At 47.4% G+C, this 17608-nt stretch overlaps 1 protein-coding gene across 1 annotated transcript in view; it reads left to right on the forward strand.

Moving 5' to 3' along the window:
- The window catches only part of Prkcb (protein kinase C, beta), a gene marked incomplete at its 5' end in the record, with an annotated part of 315029 nt that overhangs the window by 241497 nt on the left and 55924 nt on the right, over positions 1 to 17608 (forward strand). Inside the window, 1 exon segment of the mRNA XM_005405341.2 lies at positions 12787 to 12960. Within this exon segment, the coding sequence (XP_005405398.2) occupies positions 12787 to 12960 (174 nt within the window).

Consider the following 17608-nt stretch of genomic DNA (forward strand, 5'->3'; position numbering starts at 1 on the left):
ACGCCCTCCTGATTGTCCCCAGCATTTACTGAGCTCATGCTCACTGCCAGGGGCCACGCTGCGGATTTCCAGTTATCATCACAATTCTGCAAGGTGGCTCCTGATCGTAACCCCACTATACCCATTCAGAAATTGTAAATCAGAGACGTTAAGTGAGCTCGTCAAGATCACACAGCTGGGAAGAGGTAGGATCAGGACCTGAAACCTGCATTTGTGATTCCAGGTTCTTCTTTCCATTTCTGACGGCACATGTCTCCAGTTTGGGCTCCAGACGTCTCCCAAACCGCTAGTCTTTTCTTTCTCCTTCTTGTCTCTCCCAATGCTCTGAAACAGCCTTTGCAAAACCACTAAAAGAGCTGCATAAAGACATTTGTGGTTTCCTGCTTCCTCCAAGGAAAAGTGTTCAACGTGATATGATTTCGCTCGTATAAAGGCAAGCACATTAATATTACATATTAAAACAGTTTCTTCTGCCTTGAAGTTGTTTTTTTCACATGATTTTAAAAGAAAGTCCGTGCTTTCATGAACCCCTGAAAGGGCAGCGGGCCCTAAGCGCTTCGCCTGGTATGCTGAGTGGAAAAGTCACCCTGGTTTCGACACCAGCACCCGTCCCAGCGACCCATCCCTGGCCACCTCCTGCTCAGCTCCCCAGAGGTCAGGTGCTTCCCTAGAGTTCTCTGTGGGAGCGAGAGAGCAGCGCAGAGCTCCAGCCCCAGACAGCAGTGTCTTCCGATAGCGCCAAACTCGGCTCTGCATTTCAGACAGGAGGAGACGGCCCGAGGAGCTTAAAAGGCAGTTCAGTTCGTACCAGTAACTAAGGTCTTCTCTGAAGTCTCTGAGCTCCAGTTGTGGGAGTCTATCCTAATTTTAATCTCATTAGTGGTATGTGTACACACACACACACACACACACACACACACACTAGACATGGTTATATAATCCTACACGCGAAAGTGCTTCCCTTTACTTCAATCCGCTTTGCTATCTTCCTGCACCATATGGTGAATTCCTTTATCGTGTGGTTCACAGATAGCTGAAAGTCTGTGCTACCTGTTCCCTTAATCCTCTTCCAGAGAACCTTTTGACATTTGCTGTCTGATCTTGGATTCCTGCCTACTCTTTGATTCCATCCCAATTATGGCACTGTCCCCCACCCGCCGAACTTTCATACGCAGTCCTGATCGTGGCACGCTATTGCCGGCTCATCTTTCCCCAGTCACTTTCCCCAGCTTCCTAGGTCTCTCCTCAGTGAAGCGAGCTGCTGCCTTTCTACAGCTCCTTTGTTCCTTAGAAGGTAGTAAATTACAAAGCACGATGAAGACCATTTTTCTTGACAAAATTAATTGTCACGAGGAAAATAAAAATGTCAGGAGTTCAAGGTTCATGACTCCCCATCTGCTGCAAGGAGATGGTCAGGCCGGAGGAGGAAGGGGGGCGTTCCCTGGACACGTGTGGCTCTTTTCTGTGTATCTCACCATGTCCGTAGCCTGGGGAGGTAGCCTAAAGGAGCCCGGCTAGAGTCTCTCTCTCAAGAGCCTACAGCCCTTCGTACTGCCCCTCACTGTTGTCTCCGTGGATGTGATCAGTACCACCTCTTAGCCTTGTCACTTCCCAAGTCTCCGTGTGTAATTCCAAAATCTAGAACATCCTCAGAGTCCAAGCCTCCGAGAATTAGCAGCTCATGGACCCGTGTGGCTCAGGGACCCATATCCCATTAGCTGTGCCCATGGATGAGGGTCACTTTCTCACCCACACATCGGGAAGGATGGCAAGATCATTCTGTCTGGAAAGAAGTTACAGTGTGGGCAATTTCTGTAAGAAAAAAAAAAAAGTTACTGTCCTACCTGGTACACAGGCCCAAGTAGGAATTTCCTTTTTTTTTTTTTTTTTTGGTTTTTCTCCGGTACCGGGAACCGAACTCACGACCTTGCGCTTGCCAGGCAGGCGCTTTTGCCGCTGAGCTAAATCCCCAGCCCCGGAATTTCCTTTAAGGCTGCATTTTTTAAAGATGTTGCCTGATTCTTTGCATCAAATATCATCAAGTTAAGTCAAGTCCTTTTACTGAAGGACCAGGTAGAGATGATTAATACGGAAGCTATCTCAGGTCCAGTTGCTGTGCTATCATGGTTCCTGCCACTTTCTGCATACCTATCTTCACTGTATTCATACAAGCTAGTCCAGAAATACACAGTCTTCTTAAAGTGAACCCTGGGTTACTAGCAGTGGAACCCACCCCTAGTATTCTCTAGAACAGACATAATAGCAGGAACTTAGAGATTGTAATTGTCCTAGTCACCTTCCCATCACTGGGACAAAATCCCCAAACTCCCACAGCTTAAAGAAAGAGAGATGTATTTTGGCTTATGGTTTCCGTGTGTTCAGTCTCTGGTTAGCTGGCTCCAAGCAGAAATGGCATGGTGAAAGGACATGCCAGAGAGAAGCCGGTCATCCAGGGGAGACCAGGAAGCAGAGAGAGGAGAAGAACCAAGGACAAGAATACAGCCTTCCAGGTCACACCCCCAGGACACACCTCTTCTCACCAGGCCCCGCCTCTGAGCAGCATAGCCGGCTACAAGCTCTCTAGTGGACTGATTCACTGTTGAGTATAGCGCTTCCACACTGCAGTCACCCCCACTTGGAACGCAACAGTTTTGGGAGACATTTTAGATTGAACCATAACAGTAATCATCCAACAATCACGATGCATACTTTGGATGTACACATATGGATGGCTCCTAGGATTAAAAGTGCCGTAGTTTGACCCCCCCAGTGTCACATTATGTCCTAACTTCACTGAACACCCCTGCAGAGATTCGTAATAGTTTTTGAGCATTGGGAACTTACCTGAGTATCGCATGTGTGTTGCTCATTTTGTTTGCACAACAGCCTTAGGAAGTAGGTGCTGTCATTATCTCCATCTTACAGATGAGAAAACAGAGTCTCAGAGAGGTGAGAAACTTGTGGTCAGGCAGCAAGGAAGTAGTTTGAGCCCTGGGAGCTGTGTAGCCTCTGCTGTACCCAGTGTGATCCATTCTGGCCTTGGAGAAGCCGCAGTCTCTATTCGCCGTGGTCTGTAACAGCAGCTAAGCCAGTCTTAGGCTCACAAAGCAGATCAGATTATGGAGAACCAGGCTTTCTTTGTGCAGACTAATTGTTGAAATGAATGACAGACCCTTAAGGATTCATTTCATAGCCTTTTTGGTAAAAGCTATCAATTACTGGCTTGTTTTCCCAGAAGCCATCTAAAAAACAGTCAAATTAAATCAACTTTTATTTTAACCATTTAGCTTTGTCAAGTTTAACATATGACCCAAGGAAATTTGTGTAAGCCATACACATCACCAAGGTTTATTTTATTTTATTTATTTTTCAGGCATTTCTGTTTTGTTTTTTTTTTTCTTATAGTGAGAACACTTAAGATCTCCACTGGCAAATTTCAAGTATACAATGTGATATGATTAACTATAGCTAGCATGCCATACATTAAATCTCCCCTAGTTATTCCTCTCATTATTGAAAGATGGTAGCCTTTGATCAGCATCCCCATTTCCACACCGCTCCTGCTCTTGGCAATGACCGTTCTAGTCTCTGATTCTCCAGGATGGACTGTTTTAGATGCTACATACAGGTGAGATCCTGCAGTACTTGTCTTCCTCTGCCTTATTTCACTTAGCATAAGGTCCTCCATGTTCACCAATGTTTATTTGTAGCTCCCCCCAAAAACCCTTTTTTAGTGAGAGTGGATACGTATCACTTCTGTTAATGTTAATGATTAGCGTTGGTACAGCCTTGAGTGTTGTCGTAGTAGTTCTTTCACATTTTTTACAGCCCAATTACACACTTTGACAAGACCCAATCAAACATCCTCACTTATAACACAGGGGCTAAGGGTCTCGGGTTTCCATCTCCTCCTCGCCCCTCCTCCCCCTTGCCAGCAGTGGCTGTGATTCATACCTTCGTTGGCATAGTGACATTTGCTTAACAAGAGTGAGTCTGAAGGAGGAGCCAGAGGTGACTGAGCTGAACACATGTCCATTCTACATTTCCTCTCACACTCCTGTGGTTTCTCTGTTAGTGGGCAAAAATCCAACTTGATTAAATCCAAGGTGTGACACGGCAGCATTTGAGAAGGTTTATGTCTGAATGTACCCACTGTCCTGACCCCTGCAATGAAAACTCAGCTTCTCTTCCACATGGATCTGTGCCTTTATTGTCTATAATGAGATTTTTTTTTTGAAGCACAGAAGACCTTACGTAATAAATCATGAAATAACCAAATTATATCATTCGAGCCGATCTGCATGCTGGATATCGCTGCTCTTTTTTTGTGAAGCCAACCTGAAGACTGTATCCAGGAAGTGATTCAGGCCCACACGGCTCTACTCTATTAACTCCCAAGTAGAGTCATTTCCCCATTATACCACTGTTCAATTTTTCCTTCAGTATGTATTCACTAAGCAAAGTCTATGCAGTTGCTTGCTCCAAAACAAGCTATTAGCAGCCCGATATCATTTTTAGACTATTCACTTCCTCCTTGCTGTTCTGGGCAAATGTCCTGATCTCCTCATGACACAGGACTTTGTACTGAGCTGGTGTGGCCACCGTCAGATATAAAATTTAGACATATTATGCTTAGGTAATTTAACCCAAAGTCTGAACTATAGGAATATACTTTGCAGAATCAGAGTTAGAACCTTCAACTTAATTTACATTGTGTCTAGTAAAATGTAAAGTTGGGAGTGCCTTAGAAGTTGAGAATTTGCAAACCACCATGGTGAACAATGTAGTTATTGCATGTCAAGCTTTTAATCTGCCTTGTATCCTGGCCCTAAGAATTGATGGACCCGTGTCTGTATTCTACCCCCACATCCAGCATTCTGTAAGATCTCCTGGATGGAATAGCTTTCCCTCTCACTCCAGGTCTCTGGAAGGGTGAGGTCACTGTAGCCCCTGAGCTCTTCATCTTCGGTCCATTCTGAAGAAAGGAGTTGGTACATCTGCATTTCGGATGAGATAGATTTAGGAGCACCGGGAAAGTAGGGTATACAGTTCTCCTCCTTGCCCTCAGAGGTTAGTAGGTGGTCTGCTGATTCCACAGGAAATCCTGTCTGTTACTGAGCGTGTGGATCCCTGAGGGAAGATACTCTTAGTCTCTTCTGGAGAGCTTGTGTCCAGCCCTATGTGCAAGCACAGACAATAGGGCTTTGCTTTTTCTTCTCAGCCCGCATTAGGACCTCCTAGACCATAGATTTTACAGAAATGCTGATGTTTTTCTGACTCACTTTCTTCCTTTCCCTTTCCCATGTATAAAAAATGTGGGGAAGGACCACCTATACCCACGGAAGGAGTTAGAAAGTCCATCTCATTCTCTATGAATGTGTCTTTGTTTGAATAATGATGCCTGGGTGCTACACACTGAGCTCTACCTGGGTTAATGTCATCTGATCTCACAGCAACCTTGTGAGAGAAAAACTGTCAAACCATTACCGTGTCTCTTTCTTGGATGAGGGAACTGAGACTCAAAGAGCCTGAGAGATCTGCCCAAGGGTACAGAGTCAAGTGCATGACAGAGTCAGGATTCAAACTCACGATTCCAGAACCTGAACTTATACTATTGAGATTTTACAGTTCTCAGTAGATACAAGCTTCCAGATCATTGGGCTCCACTGGTATCGTAATCTCATTCTTACATGGCAAAGATTGTCAGACTACAGTAAGGTTACAAAGGTAAGAATAGTGAGGCTAGAACCGTCCATGCAAGCCAGGTTGCACCCACATTTCTCTCAAAATCCTGCTCCTCAGTGGGTGCGTGCCCTTGGGAGAGCAGGTCGACAGGATTTGGCCCAAGTTCCAGTTTCTGATTGCAACATAGCCTGATGGCCCCAGGCCAGCTTACCTCCCTGGCCTGGCACAGGAAGGACCCAAATATTTAGAAGATTCTGATTTAATTGGTCTGGAGTGTGGCCCAAGCATCAGCCTCTGAGAGCTCTGCAGGGAATTCTAATGCACATTGTAGAGAAACAGCAGCTCAGTGGAAGCAAGTGAGGCAAACCCAGTGAATGCACGGGGGGAGGGAAGAGACCCTGTTCGCCTTAAAACTGAGGTCTGAGCTGGTCTAAAGCACCCTCTTCAGGGTTTGGGTGGCAGTGGGTAGAATCCAAGCAGGACACAGTCCCAGAAAGCAACAGAACCCTCAAAGAGATGGAACCCTAAAATAGAAGGATAAACCAGATCTGCCCTAGTCCTACACCCAGCCTTGTCCCAAACGCAGTCCCTAGGGCACTGGGCACAGGAGAGGGGTAGTATCCGAGTCTCACAGCCCCTTAGAAGGCTGCGCTATAGGCACAAACGCTGCAGCTTGCTTGTCTGTCCGTCTCCCATGCTGACCTTCTCTCATTATACCCTAGTTTTCCCAAGTGAGTGTTTGAAGACCCTCGGCGATCTTTCTCCACATTAGATACACTGTCAGAAGTCATCAAACCAGAATCTTTCCCCCACCTCTGTTCGTTAGCCGAGCTTGCATACTCCGACCCTCCTAGATGTACTGGCCTCTCCTCTCTCTCCGCCTTCTCCTTTTCTGACCCCGTTGTCTGGATGCTGTTAAGAAAACCGTGCTTCGCAGCACTGCTTGTGCAAAGATCCATGCAAGATAGCGCTTGTAGGCCCAAGTTCTGAGAAAGCTAGTTTTTCTCCTCAAAAAAATTTTTGCTCATAGAAAATATGACTTTTATTATGTTTTGTATGTCTCCAGGAAGTAAATAGAAAGAGGGAAGAAGGTAATATGTGAGTGTGTTTAATGTGTGCATATAACATGTGTACACATACACACTATCCATATATTTACTGTACAGTGTATAATAATTCTTACCCACCTGTGCTGATATAGTTTACATACCATAAGATTCTCTTGTTTATATTATGTAATCTAGAATGCTGTCTTAATTGCTTTATGAAATGTGAATGGACAGAGCCATATATAAATTGAACAGTGCTGAGATCTAAGTAACCAAAGCTCTGAGTAACTAGACCATGGGATCTAAACATGAAGGGTTTTCCCCACTGAGATCTTTTGATTCATTATTCAAAATTTATGCACTAAGCCCTACTGTGCAGTAGATGTTGAGGATATGACAAGGAGCAAGTCAGACAAAATACCTGCCCTCGTGGAGCTCACATTTTACTAAGAAAGCAAATTAAACAAAGATATTACTACAGTGCCGGGTGTGACAAATGCTGTGAAGAAAAATAAAGTAGGGAAAGGGAAATGATAGTGAGATACATGTTTAAAGAAGGTGGGCACAGTGGACATTGAAATGACCTGGTACTGTGACCTAGACAAGGTGAGGGAGCAAACAATTGAGTGTATCTGGGGGAAGAGTCCAGAAGTCAGGAAAAACCAGAGCAGGGCCCTCGAGAGATGGGATTTCGCTGTAAGCACGCTAGGAAGACAGAGGAGGACCTGGGGAGGATGGAATGACAGGAGCCGGCCTGAGAGTCTGCGGCATCCTTTCCATACGTGGAAAGCACGATGTACATGGAGATTGGGAGCAAGAAGAAGAGAAGCAGAGAGCTGGTCAGGAAGCAAGAGCAGGGGTCCAGGCTGAGGGTGATGGTGGCTGTAACCACCGAGGAGCTGGCCTTGGGCGTGTATTTGGAAGGCAGAGCTGACAACACGTGATGCAGCAGATACACACTGTGGAGAGAAGAATTGATAACTCTGTGGGGCTTTGCATTTTAGCACACGTCTGTTGATTTGGGGGTACTGCTGTAAGTAGGGTCTTTGTTTCTTACTGTCTCTACCCTCCTCTGCTGGTGAACACATGAACACACAGTTCCCTTATGACAATATCCCTTGGCCAGCTAAAAGCTGGAAATCGGGGCTTTGGTCACGGTTGACCAGCAGTCCCCTTGGGCTTGATCTAGAAGCATAGTCGTGGAAGCCAGTAAGTGGACAGAACTGTATTTCCCCTCTAAGTGTACATTGAATCCCCTATGACTGGCACCTGTGCACGTGACCTATTTGTATTTAAAGTCTTTGAAGATGAATTGATTAAGATGAGGTCATCTTGGCTTAGAGTAGATCCAAATCCAGTGGCCGGAGTCTTTATAAAATTGGACACAGCACATACAGGGAAGAACACCATGTGAAGACAGAGGCAGAAATTGGAGTGATATAGCTGTACACCAAGGAATGCCAAGAACCGCTGGCAGTCATGGGCGGCTGGGGGAAAGACGTGGAGCAGGTTTTCCTCAGAGTCTTCAGAAGCAGCCACGTCTGCCAACACCTTCATTTTGGACTTCTGACCCCCAGAACGCTGAGAGGACACCCTTTGGTTCTGTGCTGCAACCACCCTAGGACGACAGTCTGGTCCGTGGGTGTTAAGTGCTCCTCGTTTGACAGGAGTGGTGCTGGGATAAGGTGTGCACTTTGCACCCTCTATCTCTGCACTGAATATTATTGGCACCCCTGTTTCACAGATGAGAAAACTGAGGCTTAGAACAGTGAAGTGAATTTCCCAAGGGTGCACAGCTAGTAGGTGGTGGAACTTGCACACTTACCAGCTGTGTCAGTTAGAGTTTGCTACAGAAACAGGTCTAATATGTGTGGTATAAAAAGCATTTACAAGCAGGCTTTAAATGGCTGCCTGCGGAGTCAGAGTGGAAGGATGCAAAATGGCTGCCCAGAGGATCCAGCCAGAAGTTGAAGGTCTGGAGCTCACTGCAGAGGCTCTGCATTGGAAGGCTGAAGGGTCTGTGCTGTAGCCTGAAGGAAGCGGAGTGTCCAAAGGTGAGGGAGAGCCAGAGGGCCTCTGAAGAAGCGAAGGGAAGACTTCCTTCTCCTTTCCCTTTTTGCTTCATCCAGGCTATAAGCCTGTAGGTCAGTGCCATCCACACCACGTCTGCAGTGGGTGTTCCGCAGGTTTCAGCCTACGTGTCAGCCCTCCACAGGTAGACACACCGGAACGTGCCCCACTATCTGCTAGCTGTTTCTTCATCCATCCAGGTCTGCATCACAGTCCTCTGTCACACAGGTCTTCTGACGCCTAGGTCCATGCCCTAAGCCGTGCAGGGCACCACCCCACAGGCAGAGGCCGAGATTCCCAGGCGCACTTCAGCGGTGGGCTTTGCCGGTAAAGTTCATCTCAACAGACTTTCTAGCCAGGGACTCCTGGCTACTTCTCCCTGCTGTATTTGCTGTCAGTGCAATTTCTCACTTCTCTCCCAGAAGATCCTTGGGTGACAGATGTGGCTGGGAATTTGATAAGAACATCCCTTCAACACATCCTTCCAATCTGTCTGGAATCCTCACCCTGGAGATGGAGGGACAGCTGAATAAACAGCCCACGCCCTCTGTGCTGGTATTAAAAGTTTCCGGGAGCTCTGAAAGCACATGAGGCAATTAAATGAAAGATAATTTCCACTTACAGGAACATTGTAGAATGTGGCCGCCGCCATTGCTAGTGTGATGGTCCTGGTTTTTTTGTTTGCTTTCCCGTGTAAACGTAAGTGCCTACAATGTGCCAGGCATGTGATTAGATTTTTTTTTAAATGCTAAGCAAATAACAGTGTAGGGGGCAGGAAAATGTGGAAAGGGCACATGATGACTGATATTTAGAAAGGCCTATATTAAAGTAAGTGACACCGGTGCAGAGCAGTCCAGGTGCACAGAAGAGGGAGTAGCCAAGTTTTTCTAAGTGGATCGTCAGGTTTACAGACGGAGGTAGTGTCTGGCTGGGCTGATGCTCAGGTTTTCCAGGCAGGAGAGGAGTGTGGAAGGGCTGTGCTGGCCGTGGGAATAGACTGTTCAGAGGCAAAGCAGGAACAGGGCATGGTCACTTGGTTGCCATGCGGCTTTCAGCAGTCCCGTAGCATGGTCTGAGCTGCAGTTTTAGAAAATGTCCTTGGTCAGATCAGGTATTCTCTCCGAGCCTTAATTTGTTTACCTGCCCAATGGGCATAACTGAAATGGATGTAGAATGGTTACCTTTGGTCCTGGGAGAAGTTCCCAGCCATCTCTTATGTTTCTCTTCCACGCAGAGGGCTAAGGTATCTTACTATGGCCGAATCTGCATTTGTGGCATCCAAGAACGCTCCTGCCTGCTCTTACTGGGGGAGCAGGGGCGGCACAAGCGCTCAGGATTCTTGGATGGTGACCTGACCGATGGCCAGAGATCAGGGAGGGGCTCCCCCGTGGGGAGCAGCTCAGGGCTGAGCCCCTCCTGCTGTGCTCCGGACTCCTCCGCTGAAGGCGCCTCCTCCTCCCGTCTCCGGTCGTCACCTCTCTGCTTCTTCCGTACCTGCACAACCCCCAGCCTTCTCTGGGTTCTGAGAGCAGAAAACCCCCCCTCTCAATCTGCCTCTTCACAGCCTCGGCCAGGGGCTTGCTTCAGGCAGCGTTTCTGCCCTGGCAAGGGCTGGGGCGGGGGAAACAGCCCTTGGGCGGGGGGAGCAGAGGGAGGGAAGAAACTGAAGACACACACTTTAACTCTGGGAGCTGCCTTCTCGCTGGAGTTGGTGGCTCTGCTGGGGGACGGGGTCAGTACTCCGCTCAGACGAGCAGCCTTTGTGTTTGATTGTGGCACTGGGGGAGACAGACAGAAAAGTCTGACTGCTGCGGATGTGTGCGCCAGAGGCCCTTTTAAACACTCCCGCACCCCTGCGTCTGCTTGGCCCCTGTGGCTGTGATAAGAAAGCAGGCGGTGGGTCCTTCGGGAACCGGTGAGCTCAGCCTGCATGCTTCGGCACGTGACTGGGGGAGGCCAGAAACTTCCGAGCACAAATCCGCTTGGACTTTCACAAGAGCGAGGTGGGGTGTGCTGAGCTCCTTGCCTCTCGGCCCAGTCCCAACCTCACTTCCTCCGAACCCCGGGTCTCTGTTGCATCCTCTGGTCCCCAAGCCAAGTCAAGGCTGAGAGCTTTGTTTCCTTAACCTGAACTCTTTGAGGTTTTTTCTGGATCTCAAGCGGAGCGTTAGAGGTAGAACTTTATTTTTTAATTAATTAAGTTTGTTGGTCCATGTTAGGTGTACATAACGATCACATTTGTCATAGGGAATTTATACCTGTACGTGATATAAATTGATTCCTTCTTTCTCTCCCATTCGCCTGCCCTCCCTCCAACCCTTCTACCCCTCATTTACAAAAGCTTTGTCCCTATTTTTTCCTTCTTTTTTCATTTTTTTCTTTCCCCTTCTTCCTCTCCCCCTCGCCCTCCCTAAGTCTCCTTCCCATTCAAACATTTTCTTCCTGTTTCACAGCATCTCTTATATATTTTGGTCCTATTTAACCTTTTAGTTCCTCACACCAGAGAAACAATGTGGTATTTACATGTTTGTCTAACTATGGTCACAAGAGTATGTTCTCAAGTTGCATCCATTTACTTAGAAATGTCTCAAGTTGATCCTTCTTTATGACTGAGTAGTACTCCATTGTATAAAAAAAAACCCACATCTTTATCCATTTATCAGTCCATGATGATGGACATTTGGGCCGTTTCCGAGATTTAGCTATTTCCAGCTGTGCTGCTATAAACAAGGTGCGCATATATCACTGTGGCATGATGCTTCTAGTTCTTTCAGGGAGACAGCAAGAAAGGGACTAGCTGGATTGAATGGAACCTCTAGTCCTAGTTTTCTGAGGACGCTCCACACTGATTTGCACAGTGGTTGCGCAAGTCTAAACTCCCACCAGCAGGAACTTCAGTCCCATAGACGTATTCAAATCCTGGCCCTGTCTTAGCTAAACTGTGATGTAGCAGGTTACTTACCTTCCTGTGCCTCAGTTTCCTGTAAAATAGGACTCATAGTGGTATCTACTTCCTAGGCTCTTGTGCAAAAATAAATGCGGATTAATGAGTGAAACCCAGGAATCATTTAGTGCATTTCATGGGTGATGAAAAATACAGTGGTGATTAACGTTATTACTTGCAAAAGATCCAACACAGTGTGTGCTGTAAATATTTCACCCTTGCTGTTCCTTCCTTCAGGAAGCCTCCTGGAGCTCCCAGGCCTCTCCATAGGGTGGTCCTGCCGTGGGGTTCCAAAAAGCTTCCTGAGAATCGGACCTGCTGGATGTAATTCCCCTGGCACATTCAATGCCAGTGATAATGATGCAGAGTTGTACCGGTTAGCTGACTCTGTGAGCTGACTCTGTGAGCTGTACCGGTTAGCTGACTCTGATTGTGGCCACAGCTAGCAGAAGGAAGCCCCAAGACAACAGAGAAGCTGTTGAAATATTACAGTCATCACCCTGTAATTAATTGTCCAAAGCCTTTCTTCCTCTCTGGAGTTCAGGGTCAGGGAATGTGTCCGCTCGTTCTCTTGCTGCCTCCCCAGGGCTTAGCAGGCTCTTAAAGAACATTGCGTAATTGGATAAACACAGGAACAAGCGTCCCAAATGCAGTGTTACCGGACATTCCCTCATTGCCGCTTTCAGGAACCCTTTGTTGAATATCCACTCCAGGCCAGGTACTGTTGTAGGCTCTGGGATTATGCCATCGAGCGTAACAGGCCAAGACACTTGTCTTCCTGGGGCTGTCATTCCGCCGTACTGGCTGGGCATTGACACATACCCCAAAGGAATCAATACTCAGTCGCCTTTCCTGGACGCTTCCTCTTTTGATTAGGCTCAGCCGTGCAAAGCATGAGGTTAGTGCAAAGTGTCGTCCGCTATCTCAAAGTGAGCAGAGGGCAGCTCTGCACAGCTGGGTGCCAGTTTCAGTGGGCACCAGGTGCCCGCAGCTGTTCGGCCCCCGGGCCCCTTCTAACGCCCTCGCTGTCTTCTCCAGGTGATGCTGTCGGAGCGAAAGGGCACAGACGAGCTCTATGCCGTGAAGATCCTGAAGAAGGACGTGGTGATCCAGGACGACGACGTGGAGTGCACCATGGTGGAGAAGCGGGTGCTGGCCCTGCCGGGGAAGCCGCCGTTCCTGACCCAGCTGCACTCCTGCTTCCAGACCATGGTAACTTGTCCGGGGGCCCTGGACAGCTGCTCCTGGGCTTCCCCTAGGCTTTGGCCGAGGCTATACCAGCAGCACCCATCCGATAGGATAGCTGGGCCCTTCTCATTTTAGAAACAGAAAGATGCTGGGCTGAGGGGAGTCAGCTGAGAATTCCCAAGGTTGCCACTGAGAAGCACCGTGCCCTGAGGCACACAGTGTCCCAGCTCAGATAAAGGAACTCAAGCAATTGGTTTTATAATCAACAGAGCGGAGCCCTTCTCTAACAGCAAGGGGTGACTCAGGGACAGGAACTCCGTGGAAAGGTCCACAGACTGCCTCTAGAGAGTCACAGTCCTTCCTCCAGACCCCTTGGAAAGATGCCTCAGCACAGCTCTGCAGGATGCCCGAGGTCTTGCCGGGCCTCCTTGGAGATAGGTTGCTGCAAGAACGGCCTCAGGAGGACAGCTGCGGCTGGGCACAGTGTCCTAGGCGCGAGCCACTGAGCTTAGAGCCAGGGCTGCCAAGATGAGAAGGAAACATCCGTGTACTGTCTGCCGTTGCCTGTGGCCCCAGCTCTGTCTGTAAAGCAAGGGGGATCCTGCTGGGTAAATCCTCACTCTGGTCTGGTTCACATTAGTCCTCGGCCTGTGTAGCTGAGGAGGAAAGGGACAGAGTCCAGGTGCAAAGTGGTGCAAAGTTAGTTCTTGCAGCTGTGGCTTCTAAAGGCTGCTTAGCCTAACGCTTTGAGGGATTCTTCAAGGTTACTCTAAACTCTCAGCAGTTCTCAGTTTACTGATTTTAGAGCCCACTTTCTATGTGAGATGGGTTGCGACTGTGTTTTGCATCTAATTTGATGTGTCTTGTAAGTGCTTAGTGACCCCCTAATCCCTTCCATCTTTTTCTTTTATCTGTTCCTTTACCCGCTGAGGGTCCTGGGCTGTTTGGTCTGTAGCATTATCACACTCTGGGCTTTGCTGTGTACACTTGCGGCACCTCAACGTGCTTCCTGTCTCCTCTGTATTTCCTGACCACGGGCAGCCGGATCTAGAGCTTGCTCCAGCTCAGCTTGGATCCCTTTGGCAGGACCTTGGGTGGTGGATGTGTTCTTCCATCCCAAGGCACAGAACCTCTAGTCGTCTCTCTTCCCGACATTGCAGCAGTTGGCACCAGTACCTGGGCCTGTTAACTTGCTCAGTACTATAAGATTGTTCTGTCTTTACTTGCTCGCTGGAATGCTTTATAAAGAGGGGCTTCCTCGTGTTGGTTCCCTAGTGCCCAGATCATATGGGAAAGGAAAATAAATGCTTGATTCTTCCCCTCTACTTAACAGTTTTCAAGGTGATGAATTGGTTCGCTATCGGGCTCTAACAGGGACTAGCGTTTGCTTTTAAAATAAAATACTTCGAATACAAGAAGTGTCAATGTAAAGAAAAATATCAAGTAAACGTTAACTTAGATGACGTGACGAAATCAGGGAAAGAAGGGGATGTAAATCTCCGGCTTTACCTTTGGGAATTAAGTTATTCTCCTGCTAATCTAAAATCTCTAGCTTTACCTTGGGAAATGAAGACCTGAAGGTGTTCAGGTGGTAACAGAGACAGGACTTACACCTCTGGGATTTACACCTCAAGACCAGGGATGGGGAACCTTCCAGAGCTTTCACTGATACAGACAGCCACTGCGGCACGTGTGCTGCAGGCTTGCCCCCGGGACCCTCCCACTCTGCACTGTCGCCTTGTCCGTGGGTGGGTGGTGCCCACATTGGCTCCGGGCACCACCAGATGAAGGACAGTCTCAACCTGCTAAATGTACTAAGGGGAAAACCTCCTTCTGAAGGAAGACGCTGAGCAAACCTGGAGCAGTAGTTTTAATTTCAGTTGATTATCTTGAGATTCAGAGCAATTAGTCACTTGTGACTAATATTCATTACAGTTTAGCCTGTTCACTGCTGATTGACTATCTTGATAATGACAACATAGAGTGGATTTGAGGTTATTCTTTAGAGCTGAGCTAGCTCACTCGTGTGTATTTCAGCGTGCTTTCTGACGTTAGAGAGTAGGAGCTGGAATTACTTGGAAATTGTGCAGAACTCTGGGTGTCACCTCAAGGAGCTATCAGCTGCCAGGAAGGAGAGACGAACAGCCAGGAGAGTCCAGCGTGCAAGAGCTCGGTCTGGTAGTGCCCTGCCTGGGGATGAAGGCCCCATGTTGGAGACCCATGCGCAGTCTCCCAGTCCAGCAAGGCCAGGGCGGGAGCAACTTGCGTTCTCTGAGGAACAGATGACGTGGCTGTAGGGACTGCACTGCTTGGGAGGGAATCCTTGAGGAGATGCACTCAGGGTAAGCGAGAGGCCCAGGGGGCGAAGTGAGGCTGGCTGAGGGAGGAGCAGAGAGCCCGTCCATCTCACCTGAATCCTGCACATAATAAGCTCATGGAGTGAAATGCCCCAATTTAAATTATATTTTTCTCACTTTTTTTTGGCTAAGCACACGGATTTCAATTTTGCATGAATTAAATTGTTTTTAAGACTTACAATAATATCTACTCTATGTGAGGCACAGAGCTAGCAATTTTAAGGTGCGCAGCAACTCATGGAGCTCAGCAGCATCCCCAGTTTGTAGACGAGGGAGCTGCGGCCACATAGCTGGTACATGTCGGGGTCAGGATTTGAACCCAGGCAACCCACCTCCAAGGGGCCTTGCACTTACCCACTACACTGTACGGCGTCTCGAGTGCAGATCACCCGTCCAGGAGCCCACCTGACACCCCAGGGACAGAATCCCCACCAGCCACCCTGTTTGTTGTCTCCACCAGGAGCTTGGGCCCTCGCCCAGCCTTGTTCACCCCTTACCTGCTCAGTACGTCACACAGTGCCTCCATCCCTTGATTTCTCCGTCTCTGCAGTAGAACTGCTTCCATCGGAGCATTTGCCACATAAGGATCTTCCAGAATGTTTTATTCTAGCTACCCAAAAATCTTCCATGGAACGGATTACCTGTCATTCCACTTGACAGGCAAAAGGGTTAAGGACTGAGTGTGCATGGTAAGTTTTCCCTACACACAACACCAGGTCACTGGTCCGTTGAACTCAGAGCCACCCTTTGGTTAGTACGTTGTATTGGCTAATACCTTGATGGTGTAATGTCCTAAACAAGAACCAAAAGCATCAGTGAACAGCAGCGAGCACCCCAGTGTGTGCTGCTCTCCATGCTCAGCCCTTATGTGCATTATCTCGCAGTACCCTCCCAAAACCTCTGTGGGAGAGGTACTGTTACTAATCCCAGTTTACATTTAGACTAGTGACATAACTTGTGCAATGCCAAACAGTTGGTCAGATAACTGGAAGGGGAATAGTGAGGTCGAATGGAATTTCTAGTTTTAGTTTTTTGAGGAGTCTCCATACTGAGTCTCATAGTGGTTGTTTAATTCCCACCAGCATTGTAGGTGTCGTCTTCTCCCACAGCCTCACCAACATTTGTTATTGATGAAAGCTGTTCTTTCTTGAGTAGAAGGCTATATTGGTGGTGTTTTAATTTGCACTTCAGTAATTGCCAGTGATGTTGAACATTTTTGATGTACTTATGGGCCATGTGTACTTCTGAGAAGTGTATTGCCCATTTTTGATTGTCTTTTATTGGGGGGGGGTCTAATTTTTTGAGTTCTTTATATATTCTAGATACTTGTCTTCTGAGAAATAGCTGCCAGAATTCTTTCCCATTCTGTAGGTTGTCTCTGCAATTTACTGTTTGTTTCCTTTACTGTGCGGAAGCTTCTAGTGAAAAACCTCATATTACAGTGACACAGACCCGTGTTAATAGCAGCACAATTCATTTTAGATAAATCTTGGCAGCAGCTTATATGTCCATCAACAGAAGAATGGATGAAGACAATGTAGTATTTATACATAAGGAAGTAGTATTGTGCCACAAAAAAGGATAAACTTGAGTCGTTTGTGGACAAATGGATGCCCCTGGAAACTGTAAAGTTAAGTGAAGTAAAACAGACACAGAAGCTGAAATATTGCATGATTTCTTCTATCTGAGGAAGCCAAAATATAATTAATGAGCACATAAAAGATAAATAATAGGAAGTAGGGAGATAGATCTTTTAAAGATGGGAAAAGGATCAAGAAATGGGGGGAGGAGGAAAGGAATGAAAAACAACTGAGATTCGCCATATACGCGTACCCTCCCAGGAGGAATGTGAGTCCTACAAATACGTGCTCATAATAAATAACAGGTTTTCGAAAGACATACCAGTAGTCAGTAGTGGTGCTGGCATTTGTTCTCGAAGACTCCAGAACCCTAGAGTGGGAAACCCCGTATCTCTGGCTTATAAAATCTTCTCCCCTTCATGATCACTACTAATCTTCACTAGAACACTGAGAAAGTGTTACTTCCTATATCCCTGTCCAAAGGAAGCCAATTTCCACAGAGATAACAGTGTCTCGGGTTACCTGATTGGTGAGTGGGGATCCCATAATGTGAGCAAGGGTTTCCTAATTGCCTTCTGGATGTTCTTTCTCCTGTGAAAGAGTCTCTCTCCTAGTCTGCGTGCATATTGCAAAAATCAGATGAGGTTTTCTCCAGAAGAGTGATAAAGTTTAGGAAGCATGTGTACAAACAAGGGTTGCTGAAAGAGGCAGTGTTTTTACATATTAAAGTTTTAT

Source organism: Chinchilla lanigera, unplaced genomic scaffold, assembly GCF_000276665.1.
Source record: "Chinchilla lanigera isolate Chin_1 unplaced genomic scaffold, ChiLan1.0 scaffold00092, whole genome shotgun sequence".
In the NCBI taxonomy this organism is placed as follows: Eukaryota; Metazoa; Chordata; class Mammalia; order Rodentia; family Chinchillidae; genus Chinchilla; species Chinchilla lanigera.